The sequence below is a fragment of the Amblyomma mixtum genome, chromosome 7 (genome assembly GCF_055824585.1).
Source record: "Amblyomma mixtum isolate Tamu chromosome 7, ASM5582458v1, whole genome shotgun sequence".
NCBI lineage: Eukaryota > Metazoa > Arthropoda > Arachnida > Ixodida > Ixodidae > Amblyomma > Amblyomma mixtum.
Window position 1 is genome coordinate 103,092,404 of NC_143018.1, and position 23,620 is coordinate 103,116,023.

At 44.8% G+C, this 23,620-nt stretch overlaps 1 protein-coding gene across 1 annotated transcript; it reads right to left on the reverse strand.

Annotated features, from left to right (window-relative positions):
* Nucleotides 1-1,021: 1,021 nt before the first annotated feature.
* Nucleotides 1,022-14,196, reverse strand: LOC149337053 (galactosylceramide sulfotransferase-like). The gene is made up of 6 exons (XM_089554312.1): nt 14,192-14,196; nt 13,705-14,068; nt 7,664-7,975; nt 1,664-1,880; nt 1,282-1,306; nt 1,022-1,157 (listed from the first exon to the last, which is right to left on the reverse strand). Exons 1-6 carry the CDS (start codon nt 14,194-14,196, stop codon nt 1,022-1,024), a joined length of 1,059 nt encoding a protein of 352 aa, XP_089410438.1.
* Between the last annotated feature and the right edge of the window lie 9,424 nt (nt 14,197-23,620).

The window sequence follows — 23,620 nt, forward strand, 5'->3', positions numbered from 1 at the left end:
TTAGCCCCTCCGATGTCCAATGTACTCTGTAACTTGAGGATAAAATAAATTATATGAAGCTACAGGCCTATTGCTTATCTCCGGTGGTAAAGAGACGTTCATTTTGTTTTTTAGTTTTCCGACATTTTTATTCACTAATTCATTCATCTTTCTTGACGTGTCCGCAGTTCATAGTTCTCAGCGCAGTTTTAAGTCTGCAAGTACTGTGCCGTGCCTGTACAGTGTGCCATCAGTCTTAATCAGGAGCTCTTAACTCAGCATCGTAAGAATTTGAAACCAAACAGCATTGTCTTCCTAACGAGAGATTCTTGGAGGTATACTTTCGCATTTGAAACCATCTTTTCTGCATTCAGACATCCAAAGAAAATAAAACATCTAGCACAACCTCTCAGCGCTTTTGGTTATAACTGGAACCGGAGATAATGCGGAAGAATGGGCAAGCAAGTGGTTATAAAGAGAGTGACTGCAGTTCTACGACTATGCACTACCGTTTCACTGTCTTCATGTGACTTTTCACGTGAACATGTGCCCCTACGCGCTTGATACTCTCACTGTCTTTGTACGGTTACTTTCTATGGCCGATTGGTTTGGTGTTCTTGCGTTTTTCAAGGCATATGCTGAGAGTTGTTGCCGTTCGGGCGGGCTTCCTGGAAGTAGCTACAAGAACGTGTTTGTCATTTTTTCTAGTGCCTCAAACTTCGAAAAGCATAGAGATGGCCTGTAGATTTCAAAAAGGACCTGTTCCCGCCTTCATGATGCTTTTTGATCAATTCAAATACCTATTAATAAAATATTGATTTGTTCATTTAAAGCACACAGTGCCACCGATTTATTGTGAAATGTTTTCTGTCGGGAATGTAAGAGTGCCATTTATAGATGCTGCTAAGCAGGGTAAAGGGTTCACGTTCGCAGAGCATGCTAGTGGAAGTAGCACGATATTAGCTGTTCAGCATCAGATGGTACGGCACACCATGCTGTGGTAAAAATCTGCGATGCTTTCTTCGGTACAGACTTTAAATTTTTATCGAATTGTAGCCATTCGTTTAAGTTGCTTCACTCGAAGCCGCTGTGTGAAGACGATCTCGGGCAGCGTCATGAGGTCGCACAGGCTGGTGTTAGTGTTCTTCACTTCGTATGTCAGCACCTGCGATGAAGAGGCAGGACATATCAGTTTATAATGATAATTATGCAATGCACAAAAGCCATTATAGGCTCGAGCTTCTAGACATTTTTCTCTGGCTTGAAAGATTGAAGCCACGTACAATGAGCAATTCACCTGGGTAAGTTATTAGGCGAGTTGGTGATACTATTCCGTAACTACACCGTGATGAACGCCACGTAGAAAAAGGGAACACGCGGGGACACAACACAGCGCTGTGTTGTGTTCCTTCGTGTTCCTTTTTTTTCAGGTATGCCCCATTCATCGCGCTGTAGTTAAAAAATATTCACTGTTTTTGATGTGCTGTTTTCAGTGTTTCTGCCTGAAATCGCCACCGCTCTTGCTTGCCTTAACAAAAAGAAATCTTGATCCCGAGCGGTATTTGGGACGTCTTGACGTGCTGTGCACTTGCGCCCTCTTTTAAATGTACAGAAGCTTTTGATGTCGCCGTTAATTGTCTGCTCACTGGACTCACCTGAGAGTGGTAGACATAGAACTTGCCACTCTTATCCGACTCGTTGTCCCGTGCGACACATTGGTGGTACCAGTAACGGGTCCTCTGCTCCAGTAGCCGCAGTTCACTCTGCATGCGCTGGGCACCGAAGGACTGCACACGTTCCTCAAAACGCTTGGCGAAGTATTCATAGATCCGGGTGTCGACAGCGTTTAACTTGCGAAGCTCAGTAGCCAGGCTTGCGTCAGGCGGACGCTGGAAGACGCTCTGCGCGCATGTAGTTGAAATATTATAGCTTCGCCAGGGCTCGTTAAGTCATTTATCCATATCAGCTACCTTTTACTGAAAGCACATATGCGATGAAGAATTCATGCAGGATGCTTACATACCTACGAACGGCTGAACAGTTGTCACACCTCGTTCTCCCAAGCATGTCTCAAGATATATTTCAAATGTTTGCACGCGCTTTACATCCCCCGGCATGACTTATTGAGACGTTGTCTATTTCAATACATAAGAAACCCGAGAATACTAGTAGAGTAGTACATGAAAAAACATACTGACTGGCGTTACTGATCCGTACGCATGGGCGATGTTGCAAAACACTTGCTACATACAGTACTTACGATTTTACTAATCCTTCAAGTTCTTTTGCAATAAATTAAAAAATTATGATAAATATTTCGCCTGTTTTTTAACGATGATAAATCGCAGTCTGGAGAATATATTGAACTTTGTCATTACGGCAATAATCACGCGCAACATTTCCGGCTTTTTTCTTTCTTTAGAATTTTCTGTAACTCCAGATGGCATTGGCATGTTCAAAAATTTGTCATCGAAATTAATATCATGCCACGAATCTCAATTTTTTACCCTGTGGTGGCACGCTAGTGAATAAATAATTTCAACAATGTTTTAACAATCAATATTTTGCTACTCTCTGGACTAGCGCATGTGAATACTCACCAAATTACTTACCTAATCTAAATTCGCTAAGTAAAACATAGCTCCGCGGCAGTAATATTTTTATTTTTAGGTCTTCAGGGACGTTTGTGGCAAGATATTCGTATCCCAATTAAAGCACCATGGCACCGTTATAAATCACTGAAGGACAAGAAGTTGGGCAAGTTGGCTGTTATGCATGGTTGGAAAAGCGCGTACCAAGACAAACGGACGAAGAGAAAACACAAGGACAAGCGCTAATTTGGAACTGAAACTTCATTCGAAGCAGCTTCACGTATTAATAGGGAACAACGGCCCAGAAACAACAATTGTCCGAGGAATAGATCGGCTGTCACCGTTTGTCAAAAAAGACTTGAAGCAATAAAACAAATCATCGCTGAAACCCGAGTAAGGAGGTAAAAATTCAAATTCTCCATCTGTCAACTATTCAAAAGTTTCGCCGGTCATCTGTATGGAAGGCTTGCATTAGTTCATGGACTGGCTAGTCACGGTGCCTGAAAAGAATAGACACTGTGGCAAAAAACGGCGTGTATAGGATTTTTTTCTTCTTATCGCTGTTACTTCAGTACGGCAATGCTTTGGCATGTTATGCAGCGAGTCTGCGCTTAGCAGTCTTTTGTGTTCCCCTAACTTCTCATTATTATATCCGCTGGTTTGGTGTACCAAGCACAATATGACAACGGCAACTTGTTGGTTTGTTTGTTGGGGTGTAACGTCTCAGAGCGACTCAGGCTATGAGGGACGCCGTAGTAAAGGGCTCCTGAAATTTCGACCACCTGGGGTTCTTTAACGTGCACTGACATCGCACAGTACACGGGCCTCTAGAATTTCGCCTCCATCGAAAATCAGCCGCCGCGGCCGGGATTGAACCCGCATCTTTCGGGTCAGCAGCCGAGCGCCGTAAACACTGAGCCACCGCAGCGGTGCCAACGGCAACTTGTACACTACCCGAGACCACAAGAAACGACCGCGCCTCTGTGCTTGATTCTGAACTCGTTTTTTTTTCTTTTCCTCTCCCCAGCATCAATCTTCTGGCTGAGCACTTAAAAACAAATCACTGCCAAATTGCAAGGCGCTGAAAATACCGCCTTGTGAAAATACCAAGTTTTAGAGCAACCCCAAAAATTTTTGAGTACATGTGCCATTTTGTGCACGACTGGTGACACTGCGATCTCTGATTCTCCGTTGTCACGGCTTGGGACCTCGACCCAACCTTGACCCTCTTATCAACCTGCTACAAGCTAGCACGTTCACATGATTTGGATAAGCGCTACCCTTGAGTTTGTTCACCTGTGACCTAACACTCTCATTCTATGAATGAGGACAGGACGCTCTTGGGTTTCTTTTCCTACCTATATGTGTCCCAGCTTCGAATGTTTCAGTGACGAGTTTACGCTTCTCCTTGTGTCTGTTCGTCCATTTATCTTTTTACGTTCTTTTGCAAGCAGACATTAAACGTTATAAGCATATAAGCAACGGTAGTTAAGGTTATTCTGATCTTTAGGTAAAAGCCTTTTAAGTTGTTACCAAGATCGGATTTGACGAATGGCTAAAAAATATTGGTCTGTGCAAGAACATCGGCTTATTGTGGATTAATTTTTGGCGCATCCCGAACAACATTTCTCGTCTGCCAACCAGGCAGCTTTTAACTTCATTATTTTGGTGGCGGTGTAGAAGGCAAGCTTCACCATACGTTAATTTTACCTCAGTCGTTATTTCACAGTAAAAAAAAAAGCATTTTCTGGCGGGGCTATTTGCCCAATGCCGTAGCGAAGTTTTGCAGAGAAATATAATTGTTCACGCTCATTTGTAGCTGCCGTTTAGTCACAAAGCGGGGGAAACGTCTGCGTAAAGGTTTTAAAGTGAAAAGCCGGATTGGGAACTGCACTGGTAGGCAAATTAAACTATTTACTCCCAAAATATATATGGGAAATCATTTCTTCTATCACCTTATCAAATACATCAATGAACGATATAGATTTAGTTATGCAGCGGGTGTCGATTACCGTTCCTAAAATCAGGTATAGTAACCTCAATTTTAACGCCATATATCCTGGTGTTTCATTAACTGATTGGAGCAATAAAATGCTCCGCATCGTAACACGCCATATGTTCAGGAATAGTCACATCAATCGATATCCAGATCTTTCATTCCCTTAATACGCCGCCTTGTAATGGATTGTTCTGATATTGGTCAGTACTAAGAGGGAAACAGAAGCAAGTTCGTGTCAGGCGACGAAGATGCTCCCTGTATTGTTCGAATGAGGTAAGCACTAGGCCCCAGCTGCACAGCACATCATCTGTCAATTTTGAATTGAGAAAAATTGGAAAAAGGACGGTCCACCTAGGGTTTAGTCTCAGTAAGGTGGCGTACACACACATTTAGGATCGTAATTCAAGGCGTTATTCTCGAAATAAAGCTGTTACTCTGAAAACAAAAACATGTATGGTATAGGGTAATGTCTTAAATACGTCACGTCCAACGCTCGGTGAAGCCTCTTTTACAGGGACATCTAATGAGACACAAAAAAAGGCGTGTTCTGAACCTTATAATGTGCCTTAAAGTAGCCTTATACGCGCTTTTTTTCTTGATAAGGCTCCTGAAAGGAACCTGTCAGTAGTGAGTGCACGTAGCAGGGTTCAGGTGTCGACATTTTTCTTACTCCGCGAAAGCGAAACGCTGACGTTGTAATTCCTTGCGATTCCGTCCGCTCGGTGTTGTTACTATGCAAGCCTTGTGGGATTGCCTTGCACTGCACGAAAATTTCCGCTCTAGCGACCAAGTTTCTGCGGTACCGAATGTTGAAATTAAACCTCACAAGTTCGCTTTTTTGAGCGACAAAAGGTTTCAAGCACAGTACCACGCAGCTACCTAGCAAGAGATATAAAACCTGCACACAAGCCTAGGAAATACCTCTGAGATATTCGTTTAAAAATGGAATGTATTTAAAAACGGCAGTGCATAAACGCTACTGTTAGGGAAAACAATCAGAGAGGCAGAAAAGAGAGTTAACGAGTGTACGGTTTGGATTATGAGGATCTCCACAATACAGCTGAGCATACCGCAGCTTTCAGACATGCGTGCCGCCCAGCCATCTCGGCGTTCTATTAAGTAGCTTCAAACGCAGTGCACATTAATGGGAAGAACGCATTCCAACTCTGCAGTGCTATGCTCAAAATTTTTCCCCCTATGATCTCGCTACATATGAAAGGGTTGTTTTTACTGACAAAAATCTTATTACGTTATAGAAATAATAATGACAGTACATTTTGCACTTTACGCTTCCACTGAGAGTTCGCGATTTTTGTTTGTAGTTCATGCTTTGAGTCTATGACAAAAGAATACCTTTCCAGCCATGTCAGCATTGGTGGGCTTGGTTTAGTCTACCTTTATTTGCGAGAGATTTTTCGCGTTCCATGCTGTTCCAAGAAAATAACATTGGAGTGTCCACGCATTCCTTCAGATAAAATGATTTATTGTTTCGCCAACTCTCATTACTTTGTAGAATTTTTAAGCTTGTCCTTGCCCTCTAGTTATGCGTCAAGTTAGTTCCCTGTTCATTTCCTACTAGTCCTTTGTATGCTAAGTTTTCTTGTTTAGTGTGGCGCAAGCAATGAAAAAAAAAAGGATTTCTCTGGTTTTCTCTCCGCCCGCGTGCAGCTGGATATGCTTTTGCTGTGATTCGATACGACTCGTTACGAGGGTACAAATTCCTCCCTTCGCATATGGTGCGGTTCGGGTGTCCACAGAGATACGAGACAATTACTGCGCTAATTTCATTCCTCAAAAACGGATTTTCATTTTTGACTAATGCTGGCCTACACGCCTTACAATGAATAAGGGCCGTAACAGTACAAGTTAAAAAGTTACCTATTCGATATAAGGTACCGAACCTACTGTTAGCACGTCTTGGCTGTATTCTCAAGCGCTACAGCGCTGACAATGCTATCCGAAAATATTACTTTTCTAACTGAAAGGGCCTAATTGAAAAAGTGCGGGACATCTTAGGTGAAACACTCGGTGTAGTATGTGTAGAAATTGGTTGCGTCACCAAAGCGAACACAGCAGCTGCTTGGTCCCATTTTGTGTTCACGCCCGCTTTCTTTCTGCGTACAGTACATATTACTACTCCTCAGCATAAACTGATCAGGCGAAGTCAGTGTGGTGGAGTCTGGCTATTCTATGCCCCTGTCTCTTTACTCTGCTTTAGCCCTTTCAAAAGTGGCTATGAGTTAAGCAAAAAATCCATCAGTCCCTCATGCTGAATTACATACCGTGGTGGCACTTTTCGGTGCGCTTCCTTGCGATTAAAGGCCTGTGCAGTCTATCGCGCAAGCTCTGGCGACGAAAAAGATGGCATTTGTGCTACAGTTGCATTTACGTGACAGTAAGTTTCCCATAAAATTGGGCGGTGGGAGCATAGCAATTTTTTTTTTATTTTACTTCCACGCCGGTGTGAAACGCGAACTTTGCTTTGCGTTGTTCCTCGGTTGGGCTGCGCGCGAGTGGCTGGCGAATTGAGGTCGATTGTTCATTTACTACGGCTGAACGCCAAAAGTAAAATAATATTTGTGTATTAGACGGTGTTCGCGCCACACTATCGCCTGACACACTGCGTTCGTAAACGTTAAAAGAATCAATTACAGCGCTGGCCATTTAGGCGCAACTCCTCGGGACAACACGTCTTCGTCGCCTTCAAGAAGCGGCTTTGAAGCCCAACCTGATGGTAAAAGGAGGGGTTCAGCGGTGATTTATGAAGCGGGGTAGGGAGGAGGGGGGGCCGGGGGGGGGGGGGGGGGGGGGGGCACAGCACATACCACAGCACATAGCGGGATCACTTAGTCCCCCTGTGCATATAGCTCACGACTCGCGCCTGGCGCTAAACGTCCCCGAGCAGTAACGCACTGGTCACCCCCTAATGCATGGCAAATGCTGGAATTGCAAATCAAAAGAAGCAATAGTTATCGCGAATCATCTGCCTAACCACGTTTGCAAATTTCAATAATTGTTTTTTCTGACGCTAACAGCTGAATTAGCTGCAAGTGCGCAGAGTAACATTTCAGATGGCGTATAAGATGGGACTCACCCGGCGCGCATTAATTTTGAACATGACCACATCGTCCACATCCCAGCAAAGGAGGCCGCGAAGGAGCACCAGAGATTCGTTTAAGCGCTCGACGACCATCACGAGGTCAAACATGGCGTCCATTCTCCCTATGAAGGCATCCACGGCCGAGGAGTTGCCCTCCTGGGTGAGGTCAAAGCCGAGGTCAAAGGCCATCTGGTTGAAACCCAGGATGCCCCGATTGGGTCCTGGGAAGAACCTCTGCAGGCCATGCTTCCGCGATACGTGTCTCACGGCGTCCGGGAGTTGTTCGAGCTTGATGCCAAAGCTTTTCTGCAAGGAGAGAAACGCGAGAGTAGATTTAAAATCAGACGTTAAGCACGCTCCCCCTCACCTTCTTTCAACGGAAACTAGAAAGAAAACGAAGACTAACTTGAACAATGTGGATACGCTTGGAGGCGTCGGAGGAAGCACGTAAGGAACATTCCGCACGATACTTGTGCGGGACAAAGATGAACAGAAAACTTTGTGATTTCTTAGTGATACCCACAGTTCGGCACATGGCAGACACAGAAGGAGCACCTGCTTACGCGGCACGAAAATGGAACAGAACGTGCGCTCACACCACCGGCTTTCCCATCTGTGCGACCCCTTTCTGCCTTTTCTACAGCTCTTGCTCCAATGCAATACGAGTTTCACCGATTGTTGTATACCCGACCGAGTGGCCCTAACTCGTAATGGACAGATGTGCCTCGAAATAGGCTCATTAAAAGCAGTTTTTCTCAAAAAGAAGGCGTTTCGGAGTACCAGATAATATTTTTTATTTCATTTTTGTTTCCAGAAAAAATTTTGGCTAGACACCTGAGCTAAAAGCTGCTTTTTTCATCTTGACGAGGCCCAGGGCCCAGCGTATTACGAGAAAAGGCAAGTCATACAAATATTGAAAACACCAATTTAAAGGAACATAAAAATATAAATACTTAAACACACAGCACAGGTAGACGTGTAAAATGTGGTTACAAGTAGAACGTGTATGCAGTTTTGAAGTAATGTAAAACTGAAAAAGAAACTTGTATATGGATGATTTTAAACATATTCAAAATCAAAATAACTAATATTAGTCCAACACGAAATAGAAAAAGAGTGCAAAAGAAAATAACAAATAGTTTATATAATATGGTTATAATAGTATGATTATACTGCTTCAAAGCCGAGAGCTTCCCACCTTTGAATACTCTTGAACTGCCAACACTAAGTCAGATACCGCCACTTGAGCGCTGTGTGACTACACGAGACACGGGAGGTGCCTCAGTATTTGATGCTTTAATTTTCTTGGTTATTTTATATATTATGCATAGACTATTTAGTTAGCGAAGAGTCAAGTTTTTTTCTTTGTTGACTTTTTGTGAAGGAAAAACTATTAACCAAGTCGCGCGCGGCATCAGCCACGTTTCCTTGGAGTGCACTTCAGTTTTGCAATTACCAACAAAGCGTATAATAAAACCCATGAGTAATCTGCAGTGTAAGCCAAAAATATAGGCGACAAAACATGTTTCAGCCTTCTTTCCGACTTTGTCAGAAAGTTGCTGCTTTCCATACAAAATTTCATTTTATGCCCCATGTCACAAATGAAGGTACTCTAAGCATTTCTTTTTCCACGGCTACAAGGCACACGTCCTTAATATTTACAGAATAAATTGGGATCTAAGCGATAAAAACATGTACCGGCGACTTTCATTGTTATATACGAAACAAAGCGATAAGAAAAACTGTCCAAAAACGTCATTTCCTAATGCAGTTACTTACTTTGTCCAAAATAAAGAAAAACCAATCCCCAATTTCTCTGAACATTTCCGCAAAACGACCCTAGAGCGTGGCAGGCAAGAATACGAAAGAGCACATTTCTTTAGACTGTTTGCGTTTTGAACGCTCAAACTTATAGCTTCTCGAGCACTGGCGTGGGTGCCTAAGAAAGGTTCGAAAGCCGCAAAATGCGGCGTCCGCCGCTCCATGTTTTTCTATACATATTAAGACTGAGACCTTTCCGGAGAAGAGTGACTGTACTTCATCACAACTTAATGAACAACATAGGTATCAGGCGTAAGCAGTGTGAGGGTAACAGCTTGAGGTGCCGCCCAAAGGAATGCACGTTAAAAAAAATTTAAGTAGGATTCTTATTTCACAGTGCACCTACGAGGTCATCATTGGTCAAGAAAGCAAATTATATCTTAGAAAATAATGTTAAACAGAATGGAAAACCGTAAAACATGTCTTCGAAACCCATATATCTTCAAAATACCGCGGTATGGGCATATGAAGCAAGTCAACTTTCCTTGAAACGAAGGAATGCATACGAAATTATTGCGGTTTTCACCAATAAAAATTAATAGTTTCAATTCCAATGACTATTGCCTTCCTTTATACGTGAATTGTACAAGCTCCACATTTTTTTTTTACCCATGTCTGCTCACTGTGCGCTTCCCAAAGTTGCACCGGCAACAGCAAACTGTGGTAGAAAAGACCCATTCGCTGTGAAATGTCATAAAACGTCATTTGGAACTGCAAAATTACAGTTCCACATTTTCTTCCAGAATACACTTGGCTTTTGCTAACGAAGGACGACCTCGTAAGTTCGCTGTGAAGTCCTTGCTTTGAAAACTTTCGCTTGAATTTACTCCTATGAGCCGCACCCCACGCTGAGACTCATACCCTGAGATGGCGGCGCCACTGCGCCCTGCTTGCGTCGCATTTAGGTCTCCCTCTAGAAGAATTTAATTAGGTATACCATCAATCCGCCGAAAAGGTGTCTTGATATCTGGGAAAAATGAAGGGCAGTGGAACGAGGATTTTCAGGCGTCCGAATTTCTCTAGAGGTTCTTATTCCGATGCTTGAGGTGCTACAGATTGGAGCTCGGACACGACTGTTCCAAACACGGAAACGGAAGATATTTTAGCGTATTCTTTATCGCCTGCTTTTAGGGACCTGTTTCGGAAAGTCATAAGAGAATTGTAGTGGTTGTTTTTGCTTTTATTTTTTAACAATACCACTACATTAAACATTCCAAATTTGGGGCCACGTTTCTTATACCGAAGTTCAGTTCAGTTCAGTTGATTTTCCTTAAAGGCCCCCTTGTATCGGGGGTATTACATAAGGGGTGGGATTTTAATTAAATGAGCAAACAAAACAGCGAATGTTATTTAGCGCTGAAGGTGATCGGTTACATGTTCTTGAAAAGTAGAGGATGAAGCGATGTTGTCGATGTCACGGGGTAGGCCGTTCCAGACCGTTGCTGCTGGAAAGAAAATGAAGCGCAAAAGGTGGCAGTATGCGATGGCGGCCGGGCAACTTGTAGGGGATGACTGGTGCGGTGAGATATGCGTGCTGCAGCTGTGATGTACGGTGACCTTACACACAATATAGGGCCCATCTGGGTCCCACGCAGACAAATGGGGTTAGGGCGACCATTCTAATACCTACCTCGGCTTCCTTTTGTGGAATAAGAGTGTAAGCACAAAGCAGGATTGCTGCCGTTACTTTTACGTGGGTACCATATCGACGTTGCTAGAACTAACACTGACCACATTCCTACATCCAGCCCACATCGGTCCCTTGTCGGGTACTTTAGGGCATAGGCAGAGTCAATCTAGGCTGTATGAGGAAAAAAAACTTGCCTAGCCTAACTGAGGCTACACGCACAAAACCACTGTGGGTTCCGCATCGGCCCTAGCGGGTCTCGAAAACAGGCGTACACGCATGCAGCCCAAACCTGTTCCCTGTAAGGTACTTCATGGCTGACGCTTCATAAATGCGGGCAAATTTTCAAGTCTCGTTATGGAGGTTCCGTGTCGGAAACTTTGGAGTAGCTGCCACGTAACTATGAACTCTGAGAAAAAAGCGCAGCAAGCCGAAATGAGGCTATCGATGAAAACGTGCAGCCGGACCTGAATCGATCGTAGCGGAGCTAAACAAAGCGGCGGGAATCGATCCTTCGTGCAACTTTTCTTTCGGTTCGCTCATTTGAACTGCGTGTGCCCATAAGTTACCGTTCCAGATTATTTATAAAGTAATTAAAAGCATCTTTACTCGATTAATAAATTGTACACATTTTTGGTGGCCACACTCCCGTATAGTGCGCACAATGGCCATATCACGCTCTGGAATACCTGTACCACCGTGCCAGGGTTGTAGTACTTGTGGCTCTTCAAATAACCTTATAGTTCAGAACACACACATCGGTTGCTTCCAGTTGGGCCAGCATAGGCTCAGTGTGTGCAGCCTATATTGCTCAGTGCTAAAAAAAATGAGGTGGGCTGCTTAGATCGGGCTTAGATTAGATCGGGCTTAGATTGGCTAAGTTGGCCTTGCCTCTGCAGAACCCTCACTAGTGCCCACGTCGGTTTCGGAGAGGATAACCAGAGAAGAAAATGAACAGTCACCCTGAGGGGCTGCCCACAGCAGTCTAAAGTAGGGCGGATGGGGTAGCAAGGTGCGCAGCCTACAATGAGCAATGCGGGCCGAATGTGTGCATCTCCACGTGGGCCGATTACATCGATCTCAAATAGGAACAATAAGCATGTTTTGCGGGCCAGACTGTGAGGGCGACTTAGGCCCCCGTTGCACAAACCGCAATATTCCCACAGGGGCTCAGATGTGAAGTCCACATCAGACCCATAGGGGTCCCACTCCATAGTCCAATTTGTGCTACATGCATGCTTCACTTTTATATATAAGAATGATAGTTGTTAAACTTTTATTCGCTAGAGGCTTGTTTTTCATGTACAGTTGAAGGCGCATTTACTGTAGCGTGGAAAAAAATTTTGTTTTAGTTTCTCAAACTTGGTGTTTTTGAAGCTGTTTCTGGAGAGCAGAAACTTCCTCACAACAATGTAAATTAACCGGACATGCTGGATCCTGCCATTGCATTTAGCACAGAAAACATATTCAATTATGGCTTCCATGACATGACTCGTACGTCACTACAAAGTTAAAAAAAAAGCCCTGAGTGTGAAAAAACTGCCTGTCCCACGAGAGCGCTCATTACTTTTGTGTACGGAAAATTCGCATTTTTTCTAAACGAAGTTCTACTGGCCTAATAAATATTGCGTGCATAACGTACAAAAAATGACTAAAATTAAGCTATAAATATTTAGGCTATCCCGATAGCTTGTGGAACCACCCTGCTTAAAGAGCATCGCGCGTTTTTAGACACACTTCTACTCAAATTGAACGATGTGGTCAAGTGCCTCCCAAGAGAAAAAGCAGCTCCCCAGCGTCAGACTCTACCAACACAGTACAAAGAAAAAAATGAGCATCTTTGTTTCTTTGCTGTCCCTGGAGCCCTACTATATTCTGTAGCGTTCTGTATGCGCAACTGCTTGTTACACCAAAAATCTGTCTTTCTTTCTCACTGTACGAACACTCACCTCAGTAACGAATGGCCGGCAATCTGTCAGTGCTATCAGACGTACTACATACTAACATCAGGCTGATGGGCAGTTCAATGCGTGTCTGCTATAAAGCAGGGGTTAATAGGTGAATGTGAAAGTCGGGAGTCAAATACATTCGCTTGTATGAATATGATCTTTACTTGTCGGCTTCAGTATGCCACTCGTTACTTTACTAAATGATTCAAAAGTGGTCTACACGAAGGATTTGGATGCTTCAGACGCCAGCAACAAATGGAAGCTGTTACGCTTCGTCCTCGTGTTTTCAACTTGCACCGCCAAGCATCGACCACGCTATACGCAAGTTCTGCAATAAACTGCGAGCCGGTTAGTAACAAAGAGTAGAATAATAAGCCAAGGGAGTGTTGTGCAAAGCTCAAAGCGCAAGCATAGGTAGCAAGATACACGCGAGAACAGGCAATCATGTTCTGACTTCGTAGACTGCACTCGTATTTTGCCTGGCAATATTAAACACTAAAGCACAAACATGTACAGTCAAAGGGAGTATGGAAACACATGACCCACATTCTTATACCCATTCCACCTATCCAGGAGAAATTGGCACCAGAAGCAAAATGAGGTATGAAATGTGCTATGGTGGCTGAGTCAGTACTTACATCGTAAAAGAAGTACGAGTAGAGCGACTCGAACAGGGCAGCCGGCTCGCGCACGATGGTCACGAATATTGGGTCACGGCGTAGCACGGCCCGCATTTCTGTCTCCTGGAAGCGGGTGTGATGGGCCAAGATGTCGAACGGCGGCTTTCCTACGGCGGCCATTGTCCGGACAAAGGGCCTCGGGTACCCCATGAGGTTACCCCGCGAAGGCAGTGCGAACGAGAGGTTGTGTACCTCACCGTAGCGCATCAGCACGTTCTGCACTGAGGAGCTGGCGCACTTGTGCATTTTCAGGAAGCAGACGCTGCGGTTTGTGGCGGAACAGGGCTGAGGTTGCCTGGAGGCAGTGGGTTTTGACCGCAGCCTGCGTAGACAAGGCCATTATTTTCGCTACCTTCATGCACCAACTGAATTTTTTTGCAACGACAAAAGCATTACGTCCCTCAGAGGTTGTCAATTACCGCCATTTTGAGATGCTGCTGCCCACCCCATCTCTGGAATTGTCTGGTTTATTCGATCGTCTTGATATTTTGTGGTCCCCGACTACGTTCCTTTCACTTTGTATCCCTTCAGTTACAATACAATTCATTCCTGCTACACTGTAGATCGATGATGTGATCACAAGTGGTACTTCGCTGAGTGTTTTTGGTTGTAACAGCTGCTAAGTGACTAAGGCTATCAAGCACCAAGCGCTAGAAGGATTCTGAGAGCGTGAGCTCTTGCTACTTACTTTTGTCAAGGACGGGCCTTTCTGCAATAAAGGTGAAATTGACCAAAACAGTAACCCACATCACAAAAAACTCAATAGTGGTCACGTAGCGCCTTAATTCATGCCTATACTTTCGATTCGTTATATTTGTGCCAGTATAGCCGCCACCGAAGTAGGACACCCCTCCCCCACGAAACCACCTTTTGCATAAAATTTAGGGGCTACTCGTTTGATGCACAATGTTCCAAGTGGTGTGAAAATACGACATGCTCCTCAGAATAAAATTACTAATTGAGATGAAGCCCAAAGTATGTGCTGAATTCGCTATTGCAACCTTTCGGCCCCCAAAGCGTGCCTTCTGGTTACCTTCAGACGATCCTTACGGCAGGGGGTTCCGAAGGGAGTAAAGCGATTCGTTCTGTTGATAAACGAAACCATTTACAGTACGTACTTAGACAGATAAAAGAGACCATTTACAATAACTGCATAGTAGCCCGGTGTAGTAGAGTTCCGTACTACATTGGAGGTAAAAGAGAAACAGGCAATAAGGGAGTAATTACTCATTGACGTCCACCCGAGCGCAGCCATACGGCTACAAAGGAAAGCTATACAGCTTTCTCATAAACTTCGCAGATAAAGAAAAATTCGTCCTGGCCCGGGGTTCGAAACCGGGACCACCGCTTCACCGCAGCAGTCGCTCTACCAATTCAGCTAACCGGGACGGCAAGCTTATGGTAGGGCGAGAGCGAATTGATCAATAACTCGAAGTGGGAACAGTGTTGACCAAATGTTTAGGGGAATCCCCCAAGGTGGAGTAGATCTGTGATAAGGGAGTAATTACTCATTGACGTCTACCCGAGCGCAGCCATACGGCTACAAAGGCAATCTACTCCACCTTGGGGGATTCCCCTAAACATTTGGTCGGAAAAACAGGCAGTCCAGAGCAAGAAATTCTATATAAGGATAAATCACAACCTCTTCGAAAATTGCGATTACTTTTGAGAAAAAACCGAATCCCCTTAATGTAATTTCAGAGTGTTTCGACCACTCGTTAGTGGTGCGCTTCATATCATCCTACAAAGAGTCTGAATCGTCCACTGCACCAGTAGAACAGAAGAAACCAATAGGACGTATTTTGGAGCTGCACCTGATGACGATGTCCCAAACTGCAATGGAGAGTATAACAGCGCCCAGCAGCAGGCATATGGCAACCAGTGCGACCAAACCAGTAGGATGGCGTTTGCGAGAAACACTGGACGACCGGAACAAAACCTGCGAAAGACCTAAGACTGAAGATTTCACTAGCAAGTAAAGAAGCAACCAATACAGCGCACAAAGCAGACCTAACCGAACAGTACTGCCCCCCCCCCCATCTTCCTCACTGTACCAGCAATGAGATAATATAAAATTAAACAAAAAACTTGTAGCTCGGCTTTCTCTAGTTCCGACCGCCTGCCAGATCAAACTACATTGAGCAACCGTTGCTATTTAATTAAATGGGGTTCATTTAGTTACGGCGTATAAATTTAGACGGTAAAGCGCGTTGCCGCAACATTGCTGACGCCATGTAAACAAGGGTGTGCTTAATTTCTCGTGTATTTTATTCGACTGGTTTATCACCAGCCATTTACACGATTACCGTACTATTTGGCATTTTCGCCTTCTACCTTGGAGTTCCTACCAATACTGCTGAGGATGGAGGAGCTCGCGTCGACATCACCTATGCCCACCGCATGCACTATGTTCCCGGACTCCCATAAAGATATTCGAGCAGTACAGTACTGTCACATTCCATTCGTACTCCACGACGAATTAACATTTCCAGTTGGTTCGATACCACGTACCTCTGCGTGCATCTGGAGAGTTCCTGGGAACGCTGGGATTGCAGCTAACAATATTCCCACTCTCCTAAAAATTAATACATTGAAACGTGTTCGTGCGCTCTTTCCAGTGTGGAGGCTGTTCGATACAAGAAAGACGACTTCTCCCACTGTGACAACTTCCGCGAAAATACGCTCAAAATTCTCTCCCCACACACCTCCTTATCAACTTCGTTCACTGGACTCCTTCATCGTTTTCAACTCAACGTCCTGCTCTCACCCGAAAAAGCGGACTTCTTAAAACAATCAACGTCCCCCACATGCTACAACTACCTCAAGCCATTGGGCACTTTCACTCATCGCCTTCTAGAATGCCCCACGACCGTTCAGCCTCTGCACCTTCCCGCTCCCGTGGAGTACCTGGCTCGCCTCAGTTCAGCTGCTAGACTAGCTGGCCGTCTCGTACGAGGTTCGCTCCCTTCTTGGCGCTGATTTTGAGCAACCAAATAAAGGGATTCTACTTCGCCTAGAACTCGATTTTCAAAAACTAGCCATGAAGCAACAAAGGGGCAAATATTATGCTCAGTCACTAGTGTGACATTGAATCATGCGGCGCTGCAAATCGCAGTGTACTGAAAAACATGTCACTGCCGACAAAACGTGAGAAAAATAGGCTCACTATTCTTGTCAATGAAAGAGTCTGTCATCGCTGATATCCATGAAAGCCAAGCCACACCTCTCAGACATCTTGTGGTGATTTCTAATGAGGCTGACGTTGTAAAGACGCTTAAAGAATGTTCTCTACATGTTGCCAACTGCACTGCGATAAATTTCAGTTTCTAACTTCAGGCGAAGCGCTGAAAACTACAATATTTACTAACTGATTACTTGGACATTGTATTCAGCACCCTAGAGCATTGGTTGGTTGGTTGATGGCGGTTTAACGTCCCAAAGCGATTCAGGCTATGAGGGACGCCGTAGTTTCCGGCGCTCTTCCCTACTGCGTCCCTTATAGCCTGAATCACTTTGGGACGTTAAACCCTTATCAACCAACCAACCAATACACTACGGTCCCGCAGGTGGTCTTCGAAGCCGCCAATATTTTCGAAGTAGGAAAACAAATCGAAGAGCGACCCGACGCGAACGCGAATAAAGGACTAGTCAAAGCAAGGCCTACGCATTAAAACTACAGAGAACCAGGCTGCTGCATTCAACTTAATAAATCGACTATACCTCAACTAGGTGCTTATAAAATTCAGAGAATTTTTCAGCGATTTTCTCTGAGTGTATATGCTATCACAATAACGAGAACGAGCAAAAGCACTAAACACACACCTTCGACTGCAAAAAACTGAAGAATATTTTTTTTTTTGAGAAAACAAGTTGCCGAAGCCTAGAATTAAAATGTTCTTATTGTTCTGCGAATTCGCTGGCTGTGCACGGATTGCTCTCACTGGTTCTCGGTAAACACTGCTTGTCATGCGACGACCGGCTTTTTTACGGTATCGAGTACTTGCCTTAATCCTTCGCCGAATTTCTATGGAGACAAAGTGCAAGAGAACAGGTGTAGGGAGAGTCGAAGCTGGTTAAAGAATCTTCGGCTAAAGGTTACTGTGCTGGCAAGTCAAGTTTTGTGGTATTGGACCAAAACGTTCCGCATAAATTAGCTCGAACATTACGGCTACTCATACATGACTTAAATGACAGCGATATCATCCACTTAATCCTCCTTACTCGTTTTGAACAAGTTGTTAGATATTCGCGCCAACTTAATGAGCGCGAAGGTGAGAAAATTTTTCTATCAGTTTATACAAATGAAACAGGCAATAGAGAAGTTTTCGCCCAGCAATAGTGTGATCCAAGAAGCGTCCTGTAAGCGAGCCTTGTTCAGAAAAATAAATCTAATCAATATGCAATGTAGTTTAAGAACACAAAGCTACTTTTCTGTTTTTTATCTTATACTATGTGCAAGATACGTGTGCGTGTGCAGCTTTGTTGTTGTAAAAAGAACTCGTGCGCATCTGTTGGATTAGGTTTCATGAGTAACTATTTTTCCTGCCCACTGGATATTTTAGGAATAAAGGAAAAGCGCCTTCTTAATGCTCATTTTAAAAGCAGTTCATGCCATCTTTTGTGCGACAGTGAACATTCTGCTAGCTAGGTAAAGAGATACACGTACGCTAATTCCGTCTGCTTTTCTGTCCTAGATGCTTTTCTGTCCTAGATGTCTTAGTACCTATTCCCGCCATTACCGCTGAGCAGTGCTGTGCTTGATCAGCTGTACACTTCCATACAGCTCTTGCAATGTTCTCTCTCCGCTCTCTAGGTCGCATATGTAGTTAAAGTAGTGAGAAGTGCATTATTAGAAAAAAATAGTTGCAATTTCTTTGAAGCCGGTGTCTTCGCAAATCGCGACAGATGTTTTTCACGTCATTATGAAGTGCGCCGAGACTCTTTCGTGGTCTCTATAACATAATAGTGGGTTCTTTCTGTAACATCACTCTGACTTCTTAACAAACCCGTTTTGCGAGACTAGTACAGAAGACAAGTCTCTCACCTGTTATTACAAATGAAGTGTAAGGATAGCCACTTTAAGGCCAATGGGGAAGGCTCATCAAGTTTAAGCTAGCAGCGAAGGGTTTACTATGCTGCGTGGCACAAAGTAAAACGTTGTCTTCCCTGAGCGCTCTTTGTTTTTCGCCTGCTTTAACAGTGCGAGTGTGACAAAAGAAATTACTTTATTTACAGGAGCAAGGACCTTGTTGAGATATAGCATCACTTTAGTGTGGCCATTAGCGAGCAGAAACTCTTCAAAATTTTATCACTTCACAATTTTTGGCCCAATTTTCGTTGAAATCTTCGCGCATCTGTGTGCCTTTTTTTCTTCACACGAGATGTGGCAGTTGTTTCTTGTGTACCGTGGAATGTGCATTAATGCAGGTCTTACACCTCCACAGTGATTTCTTAGCTCCACATATAAAATAGCTACAGATAATCCGCACAAATGCATGACTTTACATAATATCTTATGCGGAGCATGCAACCAAGGAACCGAAGACTGTGCGATTCTAGAAAGCTTGAAGCCTTCAACTCACCCGCATTGTTTGCTTCTGGCTATGGTACGGACTTTTGGTGCCTCCTAATTGCAGAGAGCGTGAGAAAGTCCAAAATCCACTCGAAAGATATGACTCTAGGTGTTCTCCTCAAACGCTCTTCGGATACTGCGGCTCGGAAAATACAGACTGGTTGTGACAATCGAGAGAAGAAAAAAAGTATGCATTGCACTAAGCGGAGCAAGCGCAGAGCAGTGCTTTGGGCTTTGAGGCAGCCATCCGGTACCGCCGGGACAAGGTCTGAAAAGAGGGGGCGTCTCTTCCAGCGGTCCAGTTGCGCTTGGGTGGTGAGTGTGCGGTGAGCATTCGTAGCCTGAGAGGTTACGCGCACAGTGGCTCCCACATCTGTGCGCTCACAGGAGAAAATTCGGTCAGGGCCTAAACGACATGAGCTGTGCCGGTTGGTCTATACAGTAGGTGCTTATACTTTTCAACTCCGTTTATTTCATTCATATAAAGCGTTCGTCATTCTTCCACGTCACAAAGAAGGGGCTTCACTGATATGAGCTCCCATGTTTTTAATGCCGATATTTAGGGCAGAGCAGAGCGACGAAACAGAATTTTGTGTGGAGCACGCTGTTTTCTCCTGCTGCAGTATACCAGTTAATGAAATACTCATAGCACCGCTGTATGTATAACGGGCTATTAACATTTTGATTAAAGACAGCTCTTGCGCTGTGCAGTACGGAGACCATTGTCGATCTACACGAAATAATGCCGCATTGCAGAGGCATCGAGGTCTGCTCAAAGCTGAGCATGTTCACGTGGAGGCACATCAGTTGACTAGTTTGCTGAGAGGTTCGTCGATACACTGAGACAGTATTATCAGAGTCTTGGCGTAGAATATACCTTAGCAGCGCTGCTTCATGGGTGTTTGCACAATGCGAAGATAGACCAGCTGCGAAGTGTTAGGGCGTGAATTTTGTGTGCTGGCGATACAGAAAGGGGATGACAGTGGAGTTCTTGTCGGGCACTGAGAACATAATTCTAGAAAAGATGATTCACCGGGATTACAAGGTCTTACGTAAATCCAAAGCGCTGTTGCTTATGAAACATCGCAAAACATACAGAACGAGCGTGTTTGAAGCGTTACATTACGTCATCGCCAAGGTGACGATGGATAAACGCCGCTCCCTCAAGACACAAGTCGTCCATGTGGCCCGCTTGAAGCGCTGCCACCGTCGATCTGCCTGACTTTCTCGAGGACGAGAATCGTCTGCACCAGGTGAAATTGTTACGCCGCGTAGCGGCTTACTGAGTACTTGGAGGAAGAAGAGTGAGGCGCGCGCAGGCTGTTCTGGTCTCTGAGCCGTTTGCGGCCAGCGTTGTTCCGTCGAGCTCTCGCCTGTATTAAAACCACTTCATCCGGTACAATATATTTTCTCTGCAATGCGCAACACAGTACTCACTTCAATTAGCTTTTTGCGCTCAAACTTCTTCTCTGTTTACGTTTTTTGCCCCCACCTAATATAGTGATTCAACGTGAATTTATTGGCACTAGTCCCTATATATATTTCAAGAATATCGTGCGCCTTCTGCGTGCAACACGTATCGAAAACTAACCACGTGGCTGGTCATTGGCGCGTCACTTCATTAAGAATGGGTGCAGTCTTGCTGGTGTCACAAATGCCCAGCTGAAAAAGCCGCTGATTGTATCACCTCGTTGAAATGAAGATTGTAAAGTCAATGATACAAAAACCTGTTGTAGAAAAAAACTCGGAGCGAAGAGAGTGAACACGTGCCTTTTGGTGTCGGAGAAATTTTAGACCTCCTTTACTCCAACAGTTTGGGTAATTCTCATCACTACGACTTATGAGACTGTATAATTATTTTCCTTAATTCGAAAAACACGTTGGCCCTGGGACGAAAACAGCTTTCAGGTTATAGGACGTTTACTGTTTCACTGAGTGTACAGTAGGTTCCTCTCGTCTATATGCCGGGTGCGCAAAATCTGCTTGGCAGTTTGACTTTTGGGAATACAGTGCAACCCACTTACAATGACCGCAGTTGCAACAAACGCTCGCTCATTAGGAATGAGAGTGGAGGCACCATCAAAATTTGTATTAAAGCTATGGCACAGCGTCTCAGATAAAACGAACAATCATGGCTCAACCACTCCGTTATAGCGAACAACGAGGCGCAGTAAATTTTTCTCCGCCGTCGGGACACGCCTGCTCCTCGCCTGCTCCCCGCCAGATCGTATCTGGTGGGGAGCGCAGATCATATCTCACCTACCGTGGACCCACCTCCTTAATAAAGCGAAAGCGTAGGAGCCCAAGAAAAGAAACAATTTAAAAAGGTGGCATAGCTTTTGCAGTTAACCGCTGGCCAAGTGCAGCCCGACAGGTTACGAGGTTAACTGCTGCTTGCATGCGTGCGTGCGTGCGTGCGTGCGTGCATGCGTGCGTGCTGACTGCGCCAAGCATCTAAAGTGGAAGAAGTTTAGTAAGCGCTTGACACGGGGGAAAGTTGAAAGCTAAACTACCGCTCACGGTCGGCGATCAACCAAAGACCATAATTTGAGAAGTTTGAATACCAGTCACAAGGTATCCCTTGTTGATATCCGTCTTCGTCGGATATCTGCCTTCTGCTCTACTTGCGCGCAGACAGAAGACAGTCTACTTCACCCTTGTGTAAAGAAATCGAGCAGTACGCACCAATCAACGGCCCCAATTTTTCTTTTAAAGCCTTAGTTCTCGTGTGGTCTTTAGGTCTATGTGGCTCTAATTCCGCTCAAACGTTGCTTCATGAACGGCGGCGAGGTGTCGCTTTATTTGGAGCCCGACGCGCTACTCGCGTGCTTTACACCATGGCTGCGCATACTGCATGTCCTGCGTGCACATACCCCGTAGTAGCTTCGCGGCTGCATGCTTGTCGATGACCAAAGCCGAGGATGCAATCCTAACGCCATTTGCCGTAAACTTCCCAATTGTTATTGGTATTATGCATCCTTAAAACGGCTCTTCTGCAGGTGATGTCTCGGTCAGGAGCGTATGATCGCGCTGGAGCGCTTTGAAAGCAACCTCATAGCTCTGGTTAGAAGAAACAGACATCCACAAGAGAGTTTTAAAAAAACTGAAAGCAAAGGAAATAAAACGCCACTTCAGTTAATTACCAGTATTTAACTTTCTTAATTTTTGTTTCAGAGGGCATGCTGTATTTACGCAATTGGAGCTCGTCCTGCAAGTAGTCCAACCAAGAAAAATAAATTTGATCAACTAATTTTTACCTCGCGTCACCCTAGAAGTCACCCTGTAAGGCAGATTCACACTGTAATAACCGGAAATGAGCGCCTCTGACGTCGATTGCTCCGCCCAGCTCTTTGCACCGCACTGTTGACGTCACCAGATGGCCATACTGGTGGGTCAGCAGTATCGATGTCAACCTCGGTCCGCTCTGCGCCCTCGCAGTTTGGCCCCGCGTCTCGTCCTGATGAGCACTGTCATTGCACTCGCAATCCTACCTCACGAGAACTGCATGGTCATTGTCGTCTGTCGGTGTGCAAGAAGAAAGGCTCACGTCATTTTCAACCGCTGAGTGCACGCCTTGAACAGCTGCGTTTGCATCAGCAAAGCGTTTACTCCCACAACTGCGCACAAGCACATTGGATATATTATCTGTCTAGACACCCTAGTTGGAAAACTCTTGAGCGTGAAGACTCCTCTGTGTGGATAACTGTAGTAAACCGTGCTTTAAAAACAGCTCCATAAGTATATGAATTTTACTTTCTGTTCAAGGCACATATTAGGCTCAAATTATAACAAACATGAAATCCCGATGATTGAGGTATCACGCGATGATAATGAACTAGATGGAGCGCAAACTGACCGTTTATGGCCTCACAACTCACTTCTTGACAGCGCATGACACGTTCAATGCCATACATAATTCATTGAAGAAATAACTTTGTTCGCCTCTTGGTACATTGAACACTTGCTATTGGAAAAACGTACTCAACGCGAGTTTTTTTTTCAAGCGAACGTCCCTATGATGGTTGATTGGCAGCACTTTTATGGCACTGAATGTTGTGATGCGTGGTTCATTAGACGCGCGCGTTCATGCGAAAGAGCAGACAAGTTTCCAGGGGCGAACGCTGCGCTTATTCCCGCATGTTCGTCGGTGCGTGGCTAGCCGATAATAACCCACCCGTAGGTTGCGGCGCAGGCCTTTTATTAGGTTTGAAGAGGGGTTTATTGGCAAGTTCGAAGGACTGGCAGCGAAACGATGGCACAGGCTGTTCGAGTAGCGGCGGCACCAGAACAGAACCAAGAGCG